Source organism: Buteo buteo, chromosome 16 (assembly GCF_964188355.1).
Source record: "Buteo buteo chromosome 16, bButBut1.hap1.1, whole genome shotgun sequence".
Taxonomy (NCBI): domain Eukaryota; kingdom Metazoa; phylum Chordata; class Aves; order Accipitriformes; family Accipitridae; genus Buteo; species Buteo buteo.
Window position 1 is genome coordinate 4736025 of NC_134186.1, and position 21499 is coordinate 4757523.

At 53.9% G+C, this 21499-nt stretch overlaps 1 protein-coding gene across 1 annotated transcript in view; it reads right to left on the reverse strand.

Moving 5' to 3' along the window:
* Nucleotides 1–21499, reverse strand: part of SLC9A1 (solute carrier family 9 member A1) — a 31146-nt gene that overhangs the window by 7599 nt on the left and 2048 nt on the right. The window contains exon 2 of the mRNA XM_075047566.1: nt 957–1417. Coding sequence (XP_074903667.1) covers nt 957–1417 — 461 coding nt within the window. The remainder of the gene's footprint in view (nt 1–956; nt 1418–21499) is intronic.

Genomic DNA, 21499 nt, shown 5'->3' on the forward strand with positions numbered 1-21499 from the left:
GACCCTGCAGGCAGCCCCTCTGGTCAAAAGCGGGGACAAGTGCCTGGGAAAAGCCCTGTGGTGCGACAGCACGTTCATCGTCACCAGGAACCTCGTCAGCAGCATGCTGAGCAGCCAGCTCTGAAGTGGACAGCTGGGATACGGGAGAAGAGCCAGGAAAAAGCAGTGGGTTAGAAGTAAATTTAGAGGTCAGCTCTGCAGAGAGGAGGACACCACGCTGACGGCCAAGCCAGCACCTGGACACAGACGTCCTTTGGAAATGGCATGACCCCAGCGTGGGTGGCCTGGCCCCCGAACCTCCCCAAAGTCCCTGCAAAGCTGCTGCTCAAAGATTGGGGCTGAGGGGTGACCCAGGCGGGATGCCAGCCTGGCCGCAGCCCCCGCAGCTCCTCTTTTGCCACGGCTGGCCACGTCCTGCCCTCCCACCTCCTCAGTGCTGCAGCCGGAGGACAGCAAGGAAGACCACATGAGGAAGGAGACAGGAGGGAGCAGCTGCTACATGGCAGTGCTGCCTGACCCAGCACCAGCCCCTCCATACTCCCGCTCGCTTCCCCTGGCAGGACAGGCATGAGCACGGCAGCAGGCAGCAATTTCACCCAGCAGAGCAGATTCCCAGGGGACCAAGGCACTGGGCAAAGTCCTGCTCTTCACTGAGAGGCAGTAGCTGGCTGGGCACATGCTCTCAGTCTCCTCAAACCGCCAAGTAAAATGCTTCACCTTAACCCACCTCTGCGGTGTTTTAGGCTGCTATATTTAGCTTTGCACCTGCAAAAGGTTAGAAGCAAGCAGAGCTGCCGCAGCTCAGCTGGCAGGAGGCACCTGGCAGCTTGCAATGACCCAGTCTCTGGTTCTGCCCACAGGGCTTGATTGATAGCTGCCAATCCTGGTGCCACCACCCAGAGATGCTCCACCAAAGCAAACCCCATGCCTTTGGCCAAACCCCCTCATCCACTTACGACCGTGACGGCGTCATTCAGCAGGGACTCCCCGAAGACCAAGATGTGGAGCAGCTCGTTGATGTGGATCTCCTCAAAGACGGCCAGCACGGCCACTGGGTCCACAGCCGAGATGATGCTGCCGAAAAGCAGGTTGGCCAGGAGGCCAATGTGGTTCAGGCCGGGGCCGCCGAGCTGGCACACAGCATACATCAGGCCACCCAAGAAGAAGGCATTCCAGAGCGTCCCCACCACGGCGAAGATGAGGATGGTGCCCAGGTTCTCAGTGAATTGGCGCAAGGGGAGGAAATAGCCGGCATCCAAGATGATGGGTGGGAGGAGGAAGAGGAAGAAGATGTCCGACTTGAGAATGGGGGGCTTTTCACCCACTCCTTTGATGAGCCCCCCAACCAAAAGGCCCACCACGATGAGCAGGCAGCTCTCAGGAACGATGTTGGACACCGAAGGGATCACGTGGAAGCCTGGAGAGGAGGAGGAGAGAGCAAGACACACGTTAGCTACATGAATGGAGGATGCTCTCTGCAGGAGGACACCCCTGCGGGAGCCAGGGACCAGTTCCCAGCCCTCACTGCACTCTTCAGGATCATTTACTTTTTGCATGCCTCAGTTTCCCCTTCTAACCCCCTTCTTCCCCATGGTCCCAAGCTGTAAAGTGGAAACTGCAGCTTCACCAGACCCACGTACCCTGGCATTGTTTGATCTCAGGCCAGAAAATAACAGCGAGTCCCAGTTCAACAGGCAGCAACCACCCTCTGGGCATCCCGGGGTCTCTCGGGGACCCCCAGGCCCCCATGACAGCCGTCTGCGGCACAGGCAGTACTCAAAACACAAGCTGTTGCTGGCTCCAGCTCTTCCCATCGCAGCTACTAATCCTGAGCGCACGTAGGCACTGGCATTTACCTCCCGTCAGACAGCAGTCTGCCCACCCAGGCGCCGTTATACCCAGCGTGCCAGGCTCTGGCAGGAGGCAGCAGCACAGTGCCCGTCCCTGGGTGTCCCTGACACAGGGGACAGGGAGGGAAGCTGATGCTCGGTGGGTTTGAGGATGCAACTGGAGCAGCTCCTTATTCCCCCTCCTGCAGCTTCAGGAACCAGCTGGGAGGTTTTATACGGCCAGTTGCAGCAACACAATTGCCTTCTCCTGGGCACGGAGCAGGGACAGGACATATCCTCATGGTGCAGGGCTATTCCTTGGGGTGCAAGGTAAGAGGGAACTTGTTTTCCCCTTTTAAATCCCACCATGACCCCAAACGCAGGTCTCCGAGCCAGCCGTGACCCGCTGGGATGACATCCACCACACACCCCGCAGCCCTGGCAATGCAGGCATCTGCCTGCGGGTCGGGCAGGTAGCACGACGCCAACCAAAGCAGCACTTCAGCCAACGCACCGATACCCACAGAAGGATTTTGGGTTCCCTGGATCCTCTCCCAGGCTTTATAATTATTATTTTGAAGTGAAGCACATTTGTTCCCTGGCAAGGGAAGCGGTTTAAAATAAGGAACCCTGCCTTGGCATCCCGTGTTCCTCCATTCCTTCCGGCTGGGCGGCTGTGCCATCTGCACATCGTTTCACAACAGATAAAAAAAAAGCCCTCCCTAACGAGCCACCATCCCGCTGATGATCCGGAGCCACTCTGCGTCGCGGCGAGCCCCCTCGCCCCCCCCCCCCCCCGCCAAGCCTGCAGGGACCACATCTGCGCCACAGTGCTCGCTCATCCCTCCTCCACCTGCGCAGCCGAGTGGGGAAGGTGCCGCATGAATCCGGCTCCAATGGGAAAAGCAGCCGCTTCCACAATCCCTCCCTAAGGACAGGCAGTGATTCAACTACCGGCCACGGCCATGTCCACGCACAGGTCCCCAAGGGCAGGATTAGACCTCAAATTGCTACCTGAGCTGCAGGCACTGCCTCCGGCATGGGCAAGCGCAGCACTGCAGAGGCTGGAGGATTCATCACACCCAAGGCTCCACACAGGTCTGGCCGTGCCATTTTGGCAGTGCCCAGGTGGCTCCGATGGGTCTCGGGTGCTGGATCGATGTGGGAAGGAGTCTGGTTTCTACCTTGGCTTTGCTGCAGCAGCACCGATCTCTGAGCAAACTGCTCTGTGGCCTTTGGGTTCGGACACGAGGGGAAGCCGGGAAGAAACGGGAAGCATCCGAGCTTCCTCCCAGTGCTCTCCCAGTGTCTGGCCACCGGCATTCAGGGACCTCCTGGTCTGGATGCGGTTCCTGATTTACCCCAATGGGATTTTTCTTCTGTCTCTGATCCCCCCCAGAGCCCACGTAAGTGCTGAGCACCCCAAGGCAACCCGGGCAGGAGGTCCCCATCAGAGAGGAGGCGATAAACCCTTTTCCAAGCACAGATCATGCAAACGCCAGGAACAACCGGCCCTTCCAGCACACCGGGCAATTGCCCGTCTCAGCATACGCCAGCCTTGGCCAGAGTAAGGTTTAAAGCCACACAAGCAGCGAGAAGCCTGCAGCAAATCAGTTTTCGCTTGCTAAGTACGTTCAATCATGAATAAAACACAAACACTAACAATTAAGCATCTCTCACTTCTTCCCCACAGGCCCCAGGATCCCATTAAACTGGAACATTCGCGTGCTGATGTGAATTCAGTGTTTTAGAGCCTTTTTGTAGGGCCCTAAAAATACACTCACACGGGCTGCATGTTAATTATGCCTTTGATTTCGCTGAATCTCAGCCATTTTTTGCTCCCTGCTTTCTCCACTCAGTATTTTTAGAGCACTCGAAAGCTCATTGGTACCAATCTGTTGCTGGGATCCTGCTGGGATCCTGCTCCGAGTGCCAGGCCAGCATCCCGCTTTGGGGTGGGGGTGATTAATGGGAAGAAACACTCTCGCCGCAGGGGCGATGCCAGGCAGGGGTGAACCGGTCCGATCCCAGCTCTGCACCTGAATTTCTCTGCTGGAGGAAGAGGAAGGCTGCGGCAGGATGCTGGTCGATGAGAATGCCCAGCCACTGGCACATCCAGGGGCAGCAGGAAGGGGAATAAGTTTTGGTAATAGCCTTAATAATAACAATAATAAGCCTTAATAACCCCCCAGGCTCCTGTTCCCGGCTGCTTTAGTAAAAGGTTATTAGCACAGCAGGTAGCCGGGCTGCTCGCCTGCCCAGGTACCTACTGCTGCCACCGGCCTGTCCCCAAATGTGGTGGCCCTGCTGCAAACCGGGACTCATCTACTCATCTACTGCAGTGGGAGCTGCAAATCCTCTGCCGCCAGCACAAACCCGGGATGAGCCAGGAGGCGGGGGGGGGCACAGCGAGACCCCCAGTGCTCCTTCATTTTCCTCTGTTAAGCAGCAAGTGCTTCTTGCCGCAGCAGAAGGGCAGGAGCCAGCATCCGAGAGGTCTGCCTGGCTAGAAGGGCTGTGTCGGCTGCACGGGAAGCACTTCCCTAAGGAGCGAGGAACAGTAACGGAGAGGCAGTGCCTGCACCAGGCGTACGAGACTCCCAGCACGCCGCTGCCAGCACACCCTGAATAAACAAGTGATGCAGGAGCAGAGGGGATGAGGCAGCTGGTCTCCGGCGCATCCGCATCCGGAGGATGAGCAGGGATGCGCAGGAGTGGGCAGGCGAGTACATGGAGCAGCTTTTCCCATGGAGAAGCACCCACTGGGTTTCAGCTGGTTTTCCTGAACCCCACCAGGAGGGAAGTCCCCTGAGACCCCATTTCCCTGAGAGCAACCTGCAATCCCTGAATTACCAGCATGGGGCACGCAGAGTCCCCCAAGTTTCTTTGGAAAACAAACTCCATGGGAGCAGTTCCCCTATCAACAGCATCAAACTATTAAAAGCAAGACCAGTTGAGTAAACATCAACCCCGAGAGCATGAGCAAACAAGGAAAAGGAAATCCAAAAGTTAATAGTTCCTATTAAAATGGTTCCTCACCCACATCACGCACCCCAGCTTGCATGTGCCCAGCAAGGCGAACAGAGGGATCGCTCTCTGCTGGTGGTCAGCTCTTCCTCGGGTTAGGGCAGAAAGGAGCTGGGGAGTGGCTTTCCAGTTTTAACCACATTCTAAGCACTTGAAAGACAGGAAGAAATCATCATCCTTCAAATTAAAGTGATTTTGGCCAAGGAAAACTGTTGCAAGGCGATGCTTGTGCTGCAGAAGTTTGCTCTGCAGCTTTTGAACATCAGTTGTCTTCATTTTGGTGTCAGCAGATTTGCACGGGGCCATTTCTACCCAAGGGCAGGCAATATCAGGAATTTTCCCCCACTAACTTCAGTGGTGGCAAGAACCACCAGTGTCTGCTGGATTGTGCAGCAAGGCAGATTATTTTTCTCCTAGGTGCATAAAGCAGGCTTGCATTTTGGAGGCTGTGGAAGCTGAACGAAGACACCCGAGCACGGCCCCAGCACAGCCAACCACCTTTGGTCTCCAGACTTTGCAAGGGCCGGTCCTTGCCCCAGCAAACGCAAGGACTCTGATTTCAGCTGCTAAAGGTTCATCCACACCCTACCAAGGGGGAGCCGGGCTGCTTTTCCCAAGGCCCTGGTTGCTGGCAGATGCAGTGCCATGTAAATATTTACTCCCAACCAAACAGCTTGGGAGAGACTCTGACCTACGTGTGGCTTTTTCCTTCCTCGGCTGTATCTGGGTTACCGCAGCCCCAGTGCACGGGTCGGATGCTGTGCCTGGCGTTATATAAGCTCCATCCAGCAGCATCTGCTCCTTTGTTGCCTAATGACTCAAAACCCACCATATCTGATCTGCTTCCATCCTCAGCCTGGGCAGGAAGAGCCTGAAGGGATATGGAGGGAAGGGACACGGAGGAAAGGGTGCTGGGCACCCAACCCAGACCCAGCATCACCACCCAAGGGGATCGCTGCTGTCAAAAGGTGCCGGGTCCCACACGAGCACTTGCCTGAGGCGATGCTTCTTGCACTGCAGCTAAAGTAGAGGCAATCTCCATGCCCTGAGCTGCTCACAGCAATTTGAAAACCCTCTCACAAGACCAGAAGGGGATGATTTGCAGCTCTCAAACCAACAGCAGCTGTCAAGGGGGCTCTGGTGCTGGGAACCTACTGCAAAAGGGAGCAGGGAGCAAACCCCTTTGCTCAGCCCAGCCTCATCCCACAACAGAGAGCCCCAAGGACCAGAGGTGCTGTGTCCTACAGCACCTATAAGGTCCCCTCCCTCCCCACCTGATGGCATTTCCCCGTCCCACCCATGCAGGACTTCTCCCTTTGCATCACCCTGGCCGCTGCAATACAGCTCCACATGGCACGGGACCCAAGGTCAGGCTTAGTCAGACCTCTGGCAGTGCTCCCCTCATTTTAAAGACCTCTCTCAAAGCAGTGTGGAAAGAACATTTTAAGAACATTTTAATCAAACACTTCAGAAGAACACATATGATGAAAGAAAGGATGCAAAGCATTCACGCACTTCCTTGCTCCAGGCCAGATCTGGGAGACATCTCCCCCTCCGGCTCCCAGCGCGGGGACATTGCTGGAGTCGGAGCTGTAAGAGCCCCTGCAATCCCCACGGCCCTGAAAAACACTGGTGCTCAGAGGCAATAAATAGAAAATAAAATTAAAAAAATATTTTTATATCTATATAAATATATAGATATAAAAATATTTATATATATAAAAATATAAAAATATATATATATAATGCTGATGCTGGAGGCAGCCTGCACCACGAGACAGCGTGCCAGCCCTGGGGACTGTGGGGTTCCCCCTGGCCCCCAGAGCTGCCGTGCGCTCGTCCCCATGAGCCAGACCCACAGCTGGGATTGCCATCAGCCATCACATCCTCCTAGAGCTGCAAATTGAATTTGGCCGGGATTAACGTCCCCTCCTTTCATAGGAGGAAAAGAAACATGAAGGAGGAGGGAAGAAAACCCACTTGGTTGGTGTTTGAGTTGGAGCTGGATAAACAGGGGGAGAAAGGAGGGAAGGAAGCACACAGCATGGCTGGAAGGGTTCGGCACGTTCATGGTTAAGCGGGATGCTCCTGCGGCTTCACCCCGCTTCCCAAGCACCCACGCATGGGGAGTGTTGCAGGAAAGCCAGGCTGCTTCCAGGAAGATGCCTGGTAGCTAACAGGAGGCACAAGAAATGAGAACGGTTACAAAAACACCCCATCCTCCCAGGCTTCAGAAGTTTATTAGAGCAGCTGCAGGCTCCAGCAGGCAGGCGGCAGCCCCGAGAGAAATTACACAATTATTAACCAGGGATTAGACAGCTCTTCCACCCCCTGGATGATTTTTTTCTGAAAGGAGGTAGATGAGGGGTTAGTCTGGGTGAGGGGGTGGTGAAGCCCCCTCCTCCCCCCAAGTGATGCTCGCTGCAGCCCCAGGGACCCATGGGTGCTTCTTTGGGCTGCAGGGTGGGACCGAGCGGCCGCGTGGCTTGGGTGCGGAGCGTGCTGCGGTGCTGGAAAAGCCCTGGGAGAAGGCACGGGGTCCGGGAAGGAGGCGGTGAGGGGGAGCAGGCATGCTCAGAAGAGCTGCCCTTCTGAAGGACACTGCAGAGAGCACCGGCTGAAGGAGACACACGTGTCTCAGCAGCACCAGGGCCCCTCCAAAGGCCACTTTAACCCTTCAGAATACCAGGCTGGCAGGGTCCGGGTGGGCCACAAAGAGATACAACAGTCCTGTGTCATTAGCAAACCCATGGACCCGGTGACGAGGGATGCAGGCAGCTGAGGACATCTTCCCATGCTCCCGTGTGACACGGGGACCACGGAGAGCCCTGACATGTGGATGCTTTGCTGGATGAGCCACAAAGTCACTCATGTGTCATCAGCCAGGGGGACTAGTCATCTGCAAAGCCATTACCCAGCACCATCCCCTTCTTCTTTCTCTGCTTAGAAGAAATAGCGGGGCAGGGAGGAGAGTTGGGGCTGGGCTCCAGGGTCTGCAAAGCACAAAGATCACTCTGACCTGGTTTTCACGCTCTGTATTTTGGGGTGGTAGAGGGTCGAGGATGTGGGGCTAAGCCCCAAGCAGGGTTAAAGCCCTGTGAGGATGGCAATGCAGGAACCGAATGTTTTGCAACCGGCTCCCAGGGGAAAACCCGTCTCAGGTTCCCAGATTTTGGCCGCAGTTTCTCTCTGTTTATCCCCTTTCCTCCCAAAAAACGTGCTGGGTTTCTCTCTTCCCCAGCTCAACCATCAGCTGCTGCTGCAGTTGCCCAAAGATGAGCCAGGCTTTGCCGATTGCTGGTGGCCTCCAGCACAACCCTCATGGGATGTCTTGTAGCTGCTGGGAGCATGTCTCAGCCCTGCTGTGCAGCCTCCCTTGTAAAATGGAGTCAGATCCATCAACCTGCCTGCAAAGACAGGGAGCGAGGAGCCTGGGGAAGGGCACGGAGAGAGAGCTGCATGTGCCCGGCACTGGCGCAGGTACCAAATGTAATGGGGAAGTCTCGAGGGAAGGGGATGAAAATTGAACTTGCTAGAAAGGAATTAAATAGCTGGTGATTTACACCTAAAAATAGAGCGAGGCCACGGCTCGTGTCACCCTGCAAGGGGAGGTGGTAAAACCATGATACTTAAATTACATCCATTGCGACTCACAAGCTCCAACGTCACCACCTGCCCTGAACCTCCAGCCCTACCGAGCACCAATGCGGCTTGCCCCCGCAGCTGCCCCACTGGGACAGCACGTGTGGGGGCCCTGCTGCAGCTTTGGCTTTGCCAAACCCTGTTCTGCTTCACCATGGAGCAGGCAGGGTTTTAATGCAGGTCCAGGTCTCCTGAGTGCTCTCCTGCAGCTCTCTTTGGGCTGGTTTCAGCAATCTGGGTTGGTTGGGGCAACCTGTAAGAGAAGCATCCATTGGCCTCAATGACCGGAATGGAAAAGTTTTGGTTTCCACTCCAAAATGACATTTCCTGGTTAGAAGTTGACTGTTGTTTTTTTTTTTTAAAGACACAGGTACAGAAAGAGCTCCTAAGCAAAACAATTTCCTCCAGATCAAACCAAATGTTTCATTCAAGCCTCATTATTTTCTTGTTGCTAATTACGGAGAAAAGCCAAGAATCAGGAGTGTAATTAATTTATACTGCTTTTTGTGACTCACTGAGTTAATGCAGATACCACACAGGGGCCACACAGCCGGCACCCACCCAAACCTCGCTGTGAGCTTGGCGTGCAAAGCGAGCACAGGGAGAGAAGGGAAAAGCAAAACACCTAGCCCTGATTTTGGGTATCACGCTTCTGTACCCCAGCCACCCGTGAGCAAGGGTCTGTGACCAGCCCAATATGCAGGACTCGGGTTAAGATTCATAAGCATCCAGCACTGCGCTGCAGCCTCCAGACATTTTTAGTCTGCAAGAAGTGGGGATCAAGCACAACCATTTTGTCTGCTTTAAGCAGGGCACATCCGCACGGGATGCAGGCGGGGAGGGAGATGAAGCCCCGTGCTGCACGCAGGCTGGGTCCCCGCGGGGTCTGTCCCCGCTAACACAAAGTGCCCAGCACAGCCCAGCTGCGATCGTGGCCAACTCCCAGACCTCAGTTCTGAGCTGAATTGCACACAATGCCCCTCCAAGTCCCGTTGCTGCCGTCAATAGTCGTTAAGACCCGTTGCTAGTTGCCAAAGGTATGGTTTTATTTTCTCTCGGTGTGATGTTACCATCCCCCTTGCCTACAGACCTTGCTCAAACAGCTGGGTCCCACCTCGCAGCCGCTGAATTGCCCCTTGTTTTCCCTCTCTTCCCCCCACACTGCAAACAAACCGGGGGCAAATGGAAAGAGTTGCCTGCGATAGGAGACCGAGAGCCGCCTGGTACAACCTCCAGCTCACTCAGTCTCATGTATTCAGCCCTAACGCCTACGGCGAGGCAAGCGTGCATGAGAAGGTGACCTGCCTGGACCCTGCCTGCTTTGCAGAAGATAAGAACAGTGTTGATAGCATCAGGCCAGCCCACGAATGAGTCAAAACGTGAAAGCTACAGAACAAAAAGCAGACAGTGTCAGGTACCAGTGTGCAACAGCCTTGATGCAGCTTAGCCAGTCAGCCACAGCAGCTTGCACTGGCCTGGCCCTGGCAGACCTTGCAAGGACTCGTGCAAACCGGCTTGGTCAAGCCCTTAAAGTACAACCACGTTAGCAAAAGCAGGCAGTCCTGCTAGTGCAGCATCACAGCACCAGGGAAGAGCCCTCCATCCCAGGCAAAGGGCAGATGGCTTCTCTGCATCTCTATTGCCAGAAGGGGCTGGCAGGGGGTTTGCAGCAGGGCTGCGATGTCTGACGGTTTCCCAGTTGCACCATCCTCCCACAGCAGCAGTTTGCAGCCAGTTCCCACTGGCAGGCCCTGAATAAATTCTCCAATGGGAGGGGAGATGAGTCTAGACACCTTGCACCCCTGATGCAGCTGGAGAAAGCAGACACGCACTTGCCTTTCCCACTGTCCCCTGGGAACCTTTGGGGAGCAAAGCCCATGCCCCAGAATACGATAACCAGAGAATAAGCTGCAGCCAGAGCCTTCCTCGTCAGGAGGATGCTGAGAGCTCCCCACACCCCGTGCACACAGGGGATGGATGCCAGTGCATCAGCAGGAGCGATGCTGGTCTGGCACTCTGCAAGGTCAAGGGGCCAAGGAGAGGTGCAAGGCTGTGCTATTTCATGCCTGGAGCCTTTCAGAGAGCAGTTATTTAGAGCCTTTTCATGCATTTCAGCTGCTAGGATAAGCAACGGCCATGGGGACTAGCGATAAGGGGAATGGGTCCTGCGTGCTGTCAAACCAGCCGTTATGGCAGGGCACGGAGGGGAGGGTGAGCAAGTGGGCACCGCTCCTCCCCATCCCGCACTGGCCGCTGGCATGACACGGCTGGGAGTGCAGAGGGCGAGGAGCTGAGCCACGCTGTCCACGAGCCTCTGCGCGGGCAGCAATAGCCGTGGCAGGGCAAGGGCAAAGCCTCTTCTGGTAACCCAGTGCCTGCAGTTACTTCATGTAGGAATGTGCCTCTAATCCTCACCGTCGTGCCAGGGCCATGCCTTCCCCTGTGAGCACCTACTCAGCCCCCTCCCGGGGCTGCTAGCTCTGCCGAGGGCTGTACCAGTTGTGGCAGGCATTGCCTGGCTCCAAAGGGATGCAGGGGTGCCAAATTTCACAGCCTGTCAATGCAGCCCCCTCCCAGCCATGGGCAACGTCAGCAGAGAAATACCCAAGGATGATGACGGCACTACCAGGAAACCACAAGGTTGTTCCTTTTGTGTAGGGCTGGTTTCAGTGACGCAGAAAGGTCCCAAAAGGATAAGCAGCCTGGGGAACACAACCAAAAGCATCACTGCATCCTGCAGCAGCTGGAGTCATGAGCTGCATGCAGATGAGCCCAGCTCCCTACCTGCCCTGACACCCCCCTAGAAGCAAAACGCTCCCCTTGGCAAGGAAAATCTCATTTTCTCTGCCCAGAGCCCTGCTGGAAGGTCGTAGCGGAGGATGCTGCTGCGCTGCAGCCAAGTGAAACACGGATGTCGCGGGACCTCAATGGCAGCGCTGCAGTGCTGCAAAGCGGGAGGAGGATGCAACGATCCCAGGCGCGCAGGAGAGCTGTGAATCATCTGCAGGCACCCTGGATATCAGCCTGCCAGGATGGGCGGACCCCCCTTGCAGAAAGCCACTGTATACACTTACAAACAAGCTGTTTACGCAGACCAAGAGAACTTCAACAATAACAAGAAGAGAGCTCTTCCTTGGGGCCCAATCCAGGCTCAGCACCAAAGCACAAAGCTGGGGGCAGGCGGCTGCTTCTTGATTTGCAGTTTGCCCACTCAGCTGTTCCCCCATCCAAAGGGGCTGTGTCCCTCTCTCTTCCCAAGCACCCGGCATGAGACAGCTCAGGGAAACCCGCCGAGACCTTTGTATGGTCCAACACTCGGTGTTCCCTGCAGCTCTGCAAACCAGACAGCAAATGTTCGTGCTGCTGAGCCTGCAACTTCGCAGACATGTGCCAAACAGCCAGCAGCAATTCCTCCCAATTAAACCTTGCTGCCCTGACCCAGAAGGTCTGGTCAGCCAGGCGAGCCAGCAACATCCCGAGCGTTGCCTAATTCTCCCCCCTCCAACTCTAAAAGATACACTAATTAATTAAGATCAACCCAAACTAAACAGTTGGCTCCGCTGTGCTGCATGGAGCAGCTTGCAGCAAACTCTAATTGTGGCGCTGGCATCCATCACTGGGAAAGGGACTCATCCTGCTCCCCGTCTGCACCGTTCCACCTTGTGTTTACTTGCCTTGAGCTTAGGTGTAGGTTAGGCTTAGGTTTAGGAACCAGCCTGGCCAGGGTTCCAGCCCAGCCAGCACCTCCCTGCAGAGCTGGCCCTGACCTGGGGCACCCACTGCAAGAGCCACGTTCAGAGGAGACCCATATCCAGGAGAACCTCCCTAAAACAGGCAGAGAAGTGCCAAGTTGCAGCTGCGCTTGCAGGCAGGGCAGGGCAGGACAGGAGCGATTGCTGCCTCCCTGACTCACCCACCCCTGATTCAGCTGGCAACTCACAGGCAAGCCCTAAAAAGCCCATTTTTTCCCCCCATGTACTTCACACCAGGATGCCTGCACGGCCCCACACGTAATGGAAAGCAGCAGCGCAGCAGGCAGCCCAAAGGCAGGCTCCCGGCAGCTCGCAGGGAGGATCCGTGCAGGCAGATGTCCCTGAGGGCTCACGTTGTGGGAAGTGATCACAACAGCAACCTTTTGGGACCAACATCCTCCTCTGACCAGGCTGGGATGGACCACAGCCTGCTGCTCGCTCAACGGCACCTTGGTTGGGTTAAGAGAGCGCTGGTGAACACAGCAGGGAGGACAGGGAGGACAGCATCAGCCTCCTGAGAAGAGAAAGTGGCCATACACTACCATAATGCACCATGACAGCAATCTACAGACGCGTTTAGTAGAAACACTTGAATTATTTTTTTTCCAAGAGCAGGGAGAACCGATGCAGCAAAAGCACGTACCCTCATTTTATCTCTGAAGCACTCACAAGAAATTAACAGATCAATTGGGAGTCTTTTATAGAGCTGGTATTAATTTCCTCCCAGCTGTAAAAAGGAAATGAGAGACAAAAGACATTAAATGGACTTGCCCAAGTCCCCAAGTGAACAGCATGAGAGCTGGCGTGAGAACCCAGCAGCTCCCAATTTCCAGTCCTATGTTTAGATAATGCTTCTCCTTCAAACCAGAAGAAAAGCCAAGGACACCCTGCAAGAAAAGCAGATATTAAGAAAGACCTAATTGCTATAAAAGACTGAGAAACCATGGCGCCTTGGACCCAACAGCTACAGCATTTCAAGTAGGGAAGAAAACACGGAGCCAACTGGAGATGCTGCTGGAGCAAGCAGTGATGGCTTGGGAGGCTGCAAGGCTTGGTCCCATCACATTTTGAAGAAACCTCTTCCAGATCTAGCTGTGCACAGCTGTGAGCAGAGCAGATCTCCTCCACCTCTCTCCAGCTCCAGAGCTGCCCCAGGACGAGATGCTGCAAAAGCCAATGTTCTCCTCTGGAGGAGCTTTGAGAAACCAGTAGAGGGTTTGGTGCTATGTGCCAAGGTGGCTATTAAAAATCTCCCGTGACTTGCGGGTACCCCAGTAACCCCGATCCCCGCTGACTACATTCCTCTAACAGGCACGTTACAAAGCCACTCCCAAACCACAGGCTGAGATTAGCAAACCTGTTTAAAGCCTTCAGGTATGCTCCACACACAGTTTTTCTAAGGCGGGACTGTATGAAACTTTACCAGCCTGTGGCATTCACCCAGCAGGAGCCGGGCACACAGGTACAGAGGTGCACAGAGACAAACTGCCATGCAAGTTTCTGCTGCTGTTGCTCCAGGACTCATTTTGACTCTTCTCCACCATCTCTGGATGGGTGCATCATGCAGCCAAGCCAGCAAGGCTAGGCTCTCCCTGGCACAGATAGTTTACATCAGAAAACTGAGTCTCCTATAGGACAACAGCATCCTCATTTCGGTTTATATCCTTCAAAAGCATCAGAACAGTGACAGCAGCTGGAATTGAGCATTTTGAGGAGGTCTAATAAAAGAAGGTCTAGAAAAACTGCTTATGCTCCAGGGAAAAGGGCTAGGAGCTAAACATAACCAGTCACCAGCCATGCTCTTCCCAGATTGCTTCAGCTGTCGCAAGACGCGCTGGATGCCACGAATAGCTGTGTTAGGAGGGGTCAGCATAGCATGTCTGCCTCAAGCTGGGGGATTTCTACAATAAAACCCTCTCAGTTACTTTCTACATGGTGCAAAGCTAAACTTCATGCTGTTTAATGCAGATATTGAATTGTTCTGGAGCAGAAGGTACTCAAGATAATGTGAAGCAATAGTACCTGGTCACCCAAAATAAGGCTACAGTCTGGTCATCCAAAATAAGGCTCCAGTCACTCGCCCAGCTCCTTGCCCTCAATCACATGGCGCAGCATTTAATACACGTTTCCTGCTGGCCCTCGAAGTCGTGGGAAGAGTTAAAGCTAAGCCAGCCCAAGGTGACCACAGACAAACTCCCCAGGCAGAGCAATGCCAATCGCCCTTCCCAGGAAGGGCAGATTTCCTACCGGGAACATGCGCAGGAAAGACAAACAAAAGCTTTTCAGGAAATAACCTGTTGGTCTCCACTCCAATGGGAGGGAGGAGGTAATTGCAATTATCACTGATTACTACCGGGCTTCGCAAACCCAGACAAAGCAACACCACTCCTAACACACGCCAGCGGTGAGTCGAGAGCCAACGCTAGCACCCACTCGCCTTTGCCTCTTCCCCAGCTTTCGGCAGGAGCTGCTGGCACATGGAGACCCCACCGGCTAACCGCAATGCTACCAAGACCCAGGGGCTGGAGACCTGTCCCCGACAGATGCCGTTTCAGCCTTCCAGCATCCCCCTTCAGCCGGGATGCAGGCGATGTTATTTCACACCCAGCCAAGGTAACAGAAGTGCTCCTGGGAGCAGATGCTCTCCCCAATACGCAGCGCTTCACACACAGGAGAGGAGCCCATACGTTGCAAAACGCATCCCCCAGGGACCAAGGCTGACGTGGGAAAAGCGCTCCCAAGGGAAACTGAGGCACTAGCAGGGCTGGATACACCAGCTCTTCTCTTTAAAGGCCTGTGCGTGCTTAAGTCTGCGCCTGTGGCATTTGTGCTGTTAAAATCTCCAGCACTGGGGTGGGAAGCTGTCTTCTCTCCAAATACATCATTAAGATTTAGCATGTCGTGACTCTGAAATGCAGAATAATTCCAGGCACTGAAAAAAACTCACTGCAAAAGGGAGTCTGCTTCTGCAAATGTGCATCTTGGAGGTTTGATAGAGAGAGGGGAATTATTTCCCTACCAGCACCCTCTGTTAAACGGAACTTAAGAGCTGTCCCTCGAGGCTGATTGTATTGCGACTTTCTGGAGACAAAGACCATTGATGCTATGATGTTTATGAGTCACTCCTGGGCAACCCAAGAAAATGCATTTGTTCTCTTCCAATTAAAAAAAGTACTTTGCATTCTCCAACTTTCCACTCAGGCATCTCAAAATATCACCCCAACTTCAAACGAGCCTTTGGTCAGTCCTGCCCCTATCAAATCCACCATGCAGGTGAGTAAGGCTTTCTTGGGAAGGAACCCCAAGCCATGGGGTGAAGTAGAAGCAAAGGTGACATAGCACCAAACGTGACATACCATCAACTTTATTCTCACTATTCCACGCCAAGCAATGATCAATCTTTGATCTCACCTCTTCTGACAAGCATGCAGCAACGTGTGTGTGCATACCCATCTGTAGAGCTTTTAATTTCATTTCTTCCTTCCCAAGCAGAAACACTGCTCGAGGAAAGAGCAGAAGAACAAAACATGACAAGATAGCCATCCCTCAATTAACACACAACTGGAAGATGTTGGGAAATTAAAGAGATAAGCAAGATATCAAATGCCATGTAGAATAGACGCAGATCATACAGCTTGCCTAAGGCAGTATATTGGCTGGCACTGTGAAGCAAAAGGACCAAGCTTGGTCTGGGACTGATACTTGGTCCAAGTCAAACCATTGCCACAACTTCCCTGCTCCTCTGCTGTTCCCTTTGAAGCCGCCAGCCCAGATTTCAAAACACCGAGGCTGTCATCAAACCTACACCAGCAGCTTTGAGCCCCGGCAGGCGAGAAGAAACTGCTGACAACCCAGGCAGCCCAGCGAAGCCAGCGTAGGGGAGAGGTGTAACCCAGCTCCATCTCCTCTTGGCAAGGCTGTGTTTTCACAGAGTATTCCAGATGGATTTCAGTTTTTATTTGAACAAATTAAGCCTTGGGGACCCAAAAGAGGAAAAAAAAAAAGAAATCAAATGTTTACGAGACAGCTGCAGTAATTTATCCTCATTATTGCTTACTTTTAAAGTTTCCTCTCTCGGTACCCACAGCTCCAATGATGCTCTAGTAAAGGACTGACTCCTGCATGACCCTGGCACAGTCTCTACAGCCCCCATCGTCTCTGCAGTCTACAGCCAAAACACAGGACTAGCAGGAGGGAAAATGGAAAGGATTATGTTCACGAAATACTCTTTTGCAAGCCTAATGAGATTCTGGTTTATACAAGGGCCACTGAGATGTCTGTCTCTCTTCTGCAGAAGAGGGGCTCCAGTCCCTCGGTGCCACAGGTTTATATGCTTGTAACCAGAAGAACAACCATCTCCCCTTCTCGCCACCACAACCTGGTTTCCCCTTCTCCCATGTGTAATTCTCAAACCCCGAAGGACTCTAAATAGCCACACTAATTGCAGACAAAAGACTCGTTCTCCACTCCACTAATTCCCAAGGGAACTCCAGCACCTCTGGATAAGCCACGGTTGGATGCCTGGGCAATTTGGGACAGAGGACGTGAACCAAACAGACCAAATATCGTCACGTTCTGCTCCTACCCCACAAACACCCCAGCTCTATTGGAGGTCTCGGGGAGGCACAACTTCAGGGCATCTCCCCCGAAGCTGGGCCAGCACCCATCCAGGCCCTGGCTGTTGCAGGACTCGGTAAGTCAATGCCCACATCCCAAATTCCACCTGCAGACTGTGCAGGAAGCCAGCCCATCCCTGACCCCCAGCATGAGGTGTCCAAGCCTTCGTTAATAAATGGGATGAAACAACAGCTTCGGTTCCTGAGTGGCCTCAAGGTCCAGAAAGCAGAACTGGGCACCACTGGGGGCAACAGGGTCCCTGCAGGGAGCAAAGCCATGGCTGCAAACCAAGCGTAATTCTGCTTTAATGGACATTAGGGCTCACCGGGGAGGTATGGGCTGTGATTACAGACGTGTTCAGCTTTTCCCACTCCATCGTCATCCTGTACTTCACAGCGGGAACCTTTCACTCTTCCAGCCCTAATTAATCTAATGGGTTTTCTCGGATCCATGGAGGGAACAGTTGGGATGGTTTTTTGCTCAGACACCAGCAATGGGCAGACCACGGAGGAAAAATAATGCCATGGCTGTTCTTTCTGAGATGGCAAAGCAGAGAGAAAGGGAAACCACAGCATGCGTTTGGATCATTCCCCAATAAGGAAGCAGGAACGCAACAAGTCTGCATTAGAAGAGACTGTTTAAATTCATTATCATGACAATTTACACTTTTGTGGCACCAGCTGCACCAGTATTTTAAAATCCTTTCCTGACAGTTATTCATCAAGCCTCAATTCCCCTGCAGAACAGCCACCAGCTCACCAATACAAACGGGAAAACATCTGGGGTGATCTCAAACCACACGCCACCTTGGTATCTGCAGCCCACACATGAAATAACCCAGGGCTGCCGCTTGTGAGCGGGCAAGTTTTAAGACAAACATTTCTCTCCGGCTCAGCGAGGGAATCTGCATCAACCAGTCCCGTGGATCAAGCTGAAACTGCCCAGGAAACCTCCAGCAGCCCTTCCCACCAGCCAAGCTTTGCCGATGGCTGTCCCGAGTGAAGCCTGCCCCGCACAGCCCTGCCTGGTGCCCAAGAGAAGCCAACCTTGTGGTGGCAGAAGGGCAACAGAGATAACTTCCAGCACGCTCGTCATCTACGTCAGACACACGTATTTCCAACACAATGACGAAGGCTGGGGTGATGCACGTCTTCAAACGTTTCTCTGCTGTCCCCTTTCCAAGCTTTGCAGGTGGCACTGGTGTCCTCACGCCGATGGCTTTGCTCCGGGGTGTTTCTGCTGCGTCTGGTCTCAAGATTCAGTTCCTACATCCTGTGCCACTACCGCAACAGGTTTCTTATGCCACTTATCACCCCTCACTCAAACAAACCCTCGAGTTCCTGACTCACAGGTCTCTGTAAGACCTCTGGGGTGGCCCCTCCAAAAGTCCCAGTTTCAGGGGAGGGATGTGGGCTGCTGAAGACATTTGAAAAGCACCCAAGTGTTTTAGCACCCAAATGTCGCTGCCAGCCAGCAGCCGCCAGCCTCTAAAAATGTTTCTCTGGCAATTTTGAAATCGTCCCTGCTGCTTCATGTGCAGGAGCCACCCAGCCGTGCGCAGAGCCTCTGTGAGGCTCCACAACCCCACTTGCATCCGTCATGTTTTGCTCTTCTTTTCCCAGCTCCTATCACCAGCCCACAGGCACTGGGAACTTCCTTAATCTTGTTCCTCCCCAGCCACCAGCAGTGATGGGGATGGTCGGTACTGGCCAAAGGCAACCGCTGTCGCAGGAGTGGCACTGAACACCGAAGCCTGACGCCGGGATGCCTCGTGCCCAGTAAACCAGGCTGAGACGTGTCACCCACCAAACAACACCCAAAGCAGCAGCGTGTCCCCACATAACACACCGCTGTCCACAGCTCTGGGCTCCCTTTCTGCTCGCTTAGCAAAGACTCTCCTCGGCTCGTTTTACACCAGCCCGACAATCACACGGTGGTGATTTTTCTGCAAGTACCAGGTTGGCGCTGGCTGCTGTCAGACGGTCTGGAGGGAGGGGGAACACCCCAGACAACAGTCCTGACCCAGACACACGAAAAAGCTGAGTGCTGCGAAGGGAGAAGAAGAGACAGAGCAATGACTCAGTGATTGCTACAGGCTCCAACCCCAACCGGAGCGCCGCATCAGGCAGCGAGCTAGCGCCTAGCGTGCATCAGCGAGCAAAAGCAGGGTAAGAGAGCTCAGCCGTGAAGTAGTGCCTCGCGGGGACCCTCCGCAGCAGTCTCTGGCAGGGACACGTAGGAAATCAAGTCCCCACTACGCACTTGAGCCGCAAGGTGGAATGGCCAGGATGCTCCAAGGAGGCTGGGAAGCTCTCAGATGCTGAAAAGCCATTTGGTGCAGACAGACAGCCCTGCAGACAGACAACAGGGCATGCCTCAGTCGAAGGTGGCTCCAAATGCAGGATGGCAATATGACTGCTGTGCTTTTTTTGCTTTAGAAGGTAGGGCCCGAGATGTGCTTTGGAAACACATGTAACCCTAACTCTTCTCCAAGGTGGGTAAGTGCTGGTGGCTTGCAATAAAACTCTGACCACCAGGCCCCAGCTCATGTTCGCACAGCCAGCAAAGGGACTGCTAACCACAAACTGTTATTTACATTCCTGACTCACTCCTTCCCTTTCCCCTGAAACGGAAGAATATTCACAGTCGAACCTGAATTCCCCTGAACGGCTCCTGGAGCCATGTGAGCTGAAAGGTCAGTCCTCAGAGTCAGGAAACCAGGTTCTTGGGCTGAGAAACGCCCCAGCCCTTCCCTACCATTCCTTGGGCACAGTGCAAAGGAAACCCTTACAATATCCTTGCAAAACCTTGAAGACGGGCACAGAAGGCTTCTGATTTGGACATTTTACGAAGGTCTGACCTTCTGCAGCAATGCAACAGGTTGAGACAAAGTCTGGTTCAAACCCTCAGCTGCAAAGGCCTCTCCACTTTTACTGGCAAAGTCAAGCCATCACCAGATGTGGTCTCCACGTAGCTGGGGGACTGTGGAAAGGCATGGTTGTAGCTATCCCTCACCCCCCCGCCTCTTCCCCTAGCGAGTCTTAAAATACCATGTGTGTATTAGGTAAAGCAGCCAGCACCAGGCTTCCCCTTCTCTACTGGGATTAGCAAAGCAGAAACAGCTGATGCCTGCAGGACACACTGGGGTGACAAGGCCCTCTGTCCCAGAAAGCCACCCCATCAGGTGGTGAATCCTCCGGGAATCAACATCCTTTGAGGCATTTTACAAAAACTGCATCAAGAGTGGAAGGGCTCAACTCACACCTTTGATTCCCCAAACAAACTCCCAGTTAGGGCTGCTAGATAGAGGATAAATCACATGGAAGGGACAACGCCGGGACTCATTTAAGCCTGAATAGCTGTCTGAAGCGTCAAGAGCGATGAGGGGAAACTGAGCAACAGGACAAGGGTTGGGTTGCATCTCCTGGCCCAGAGAAGAGCCCTGGGAGCACTTCTGAGCTCCTTTACATGGTCACCCTGCACTACGCCAACGGACGACACCCAGAAACCATTCATAGGGTTGAAGACTCTCAGTTTTGCAGCAACACGTGGCTCAATCCCCAGCCCTAATCCAGCAAAGGGGCATCCAGAGCTGGAGGAGAAGCTGGGGAAGGGAAGTCAGGAGGTGCCAAGCTGTCATGCACAGCCCACACTGCATGAATTCCCCCTCTTGGAGAAAAGATGTTTGTCCCTTGCACCTCAGGGTTTTGCAGGGTTACCCCGATGCATCAATGAATGCACGCTAACAAGACGGGGGAGAGAGGAAGCGCCACAAATTCCTGTTCTCCTCATCGTCCCCCATCCCCTCTATGTGGAAATTGGATGCTCCGAACCCTGTCCGGTTTTAGGGAGCCTGGAGATGTGTGTGCCTCGTCCTGCCATCACAGGTTGCACTGCACAGGCGTGCAGTGGCACCCAGTTGTGTAAGAGTTATCCCTGCATGAAAAAAAGTGTATTTTTCTGCTCCTGAACAACACCCTCTGATCCAGGGTGGAGTCAGCAGGGCCAGTATTTAGACACTGGGCAGTGAGACATTTTGCAGGTTAGGAGCAGAGGGAGCCTGAATATTCAGCTGTACCAGCAACTTGGGAACTACATGCCAAGACAATGTGAACAAGCAACGCCATCCCCTTCAAAACTCTGGAGAGGAGGCCAAGCAAAAGGATGTCCCAGGACTGCTCTGCTGTCGAAGCCCCTGTTAGAGGTGTAGGTAACCTAAGATATGGATTTTGGCATAATCAGCATCCCTGGAGCTCTGCAGAGCACCTGCCATCTCCAAAGGACCCTTGCCAAGCTTGCAAGGCAGCTCCTCCTAAAATATACCCCTTAAACACGCAGTCTTGCATAATACTTTTAACACGTAAGAACCGACGGGGCTCAGCTCACCGCCAGAAATAACTTTTCCTGCAGCACAAACGAGCCCTAACTTCAGGCAAGGACGGCAGAAACAGCTTCACGCAGCGCCGATGATGGAGGGTGCCCATGGGAGGTGGGCGGCTGGCGGGCAGCGATGTCCCCGTGCCCCCCACCACGTCCGTCCCTGGGGAGCCGCTTTCTGCTGCCCATTCTGGTGCTTTCCAGCGGCTGTTTCTCAAAGCACGCCCCGAGCAGGGCCGCAGGCCAACGCTGTTA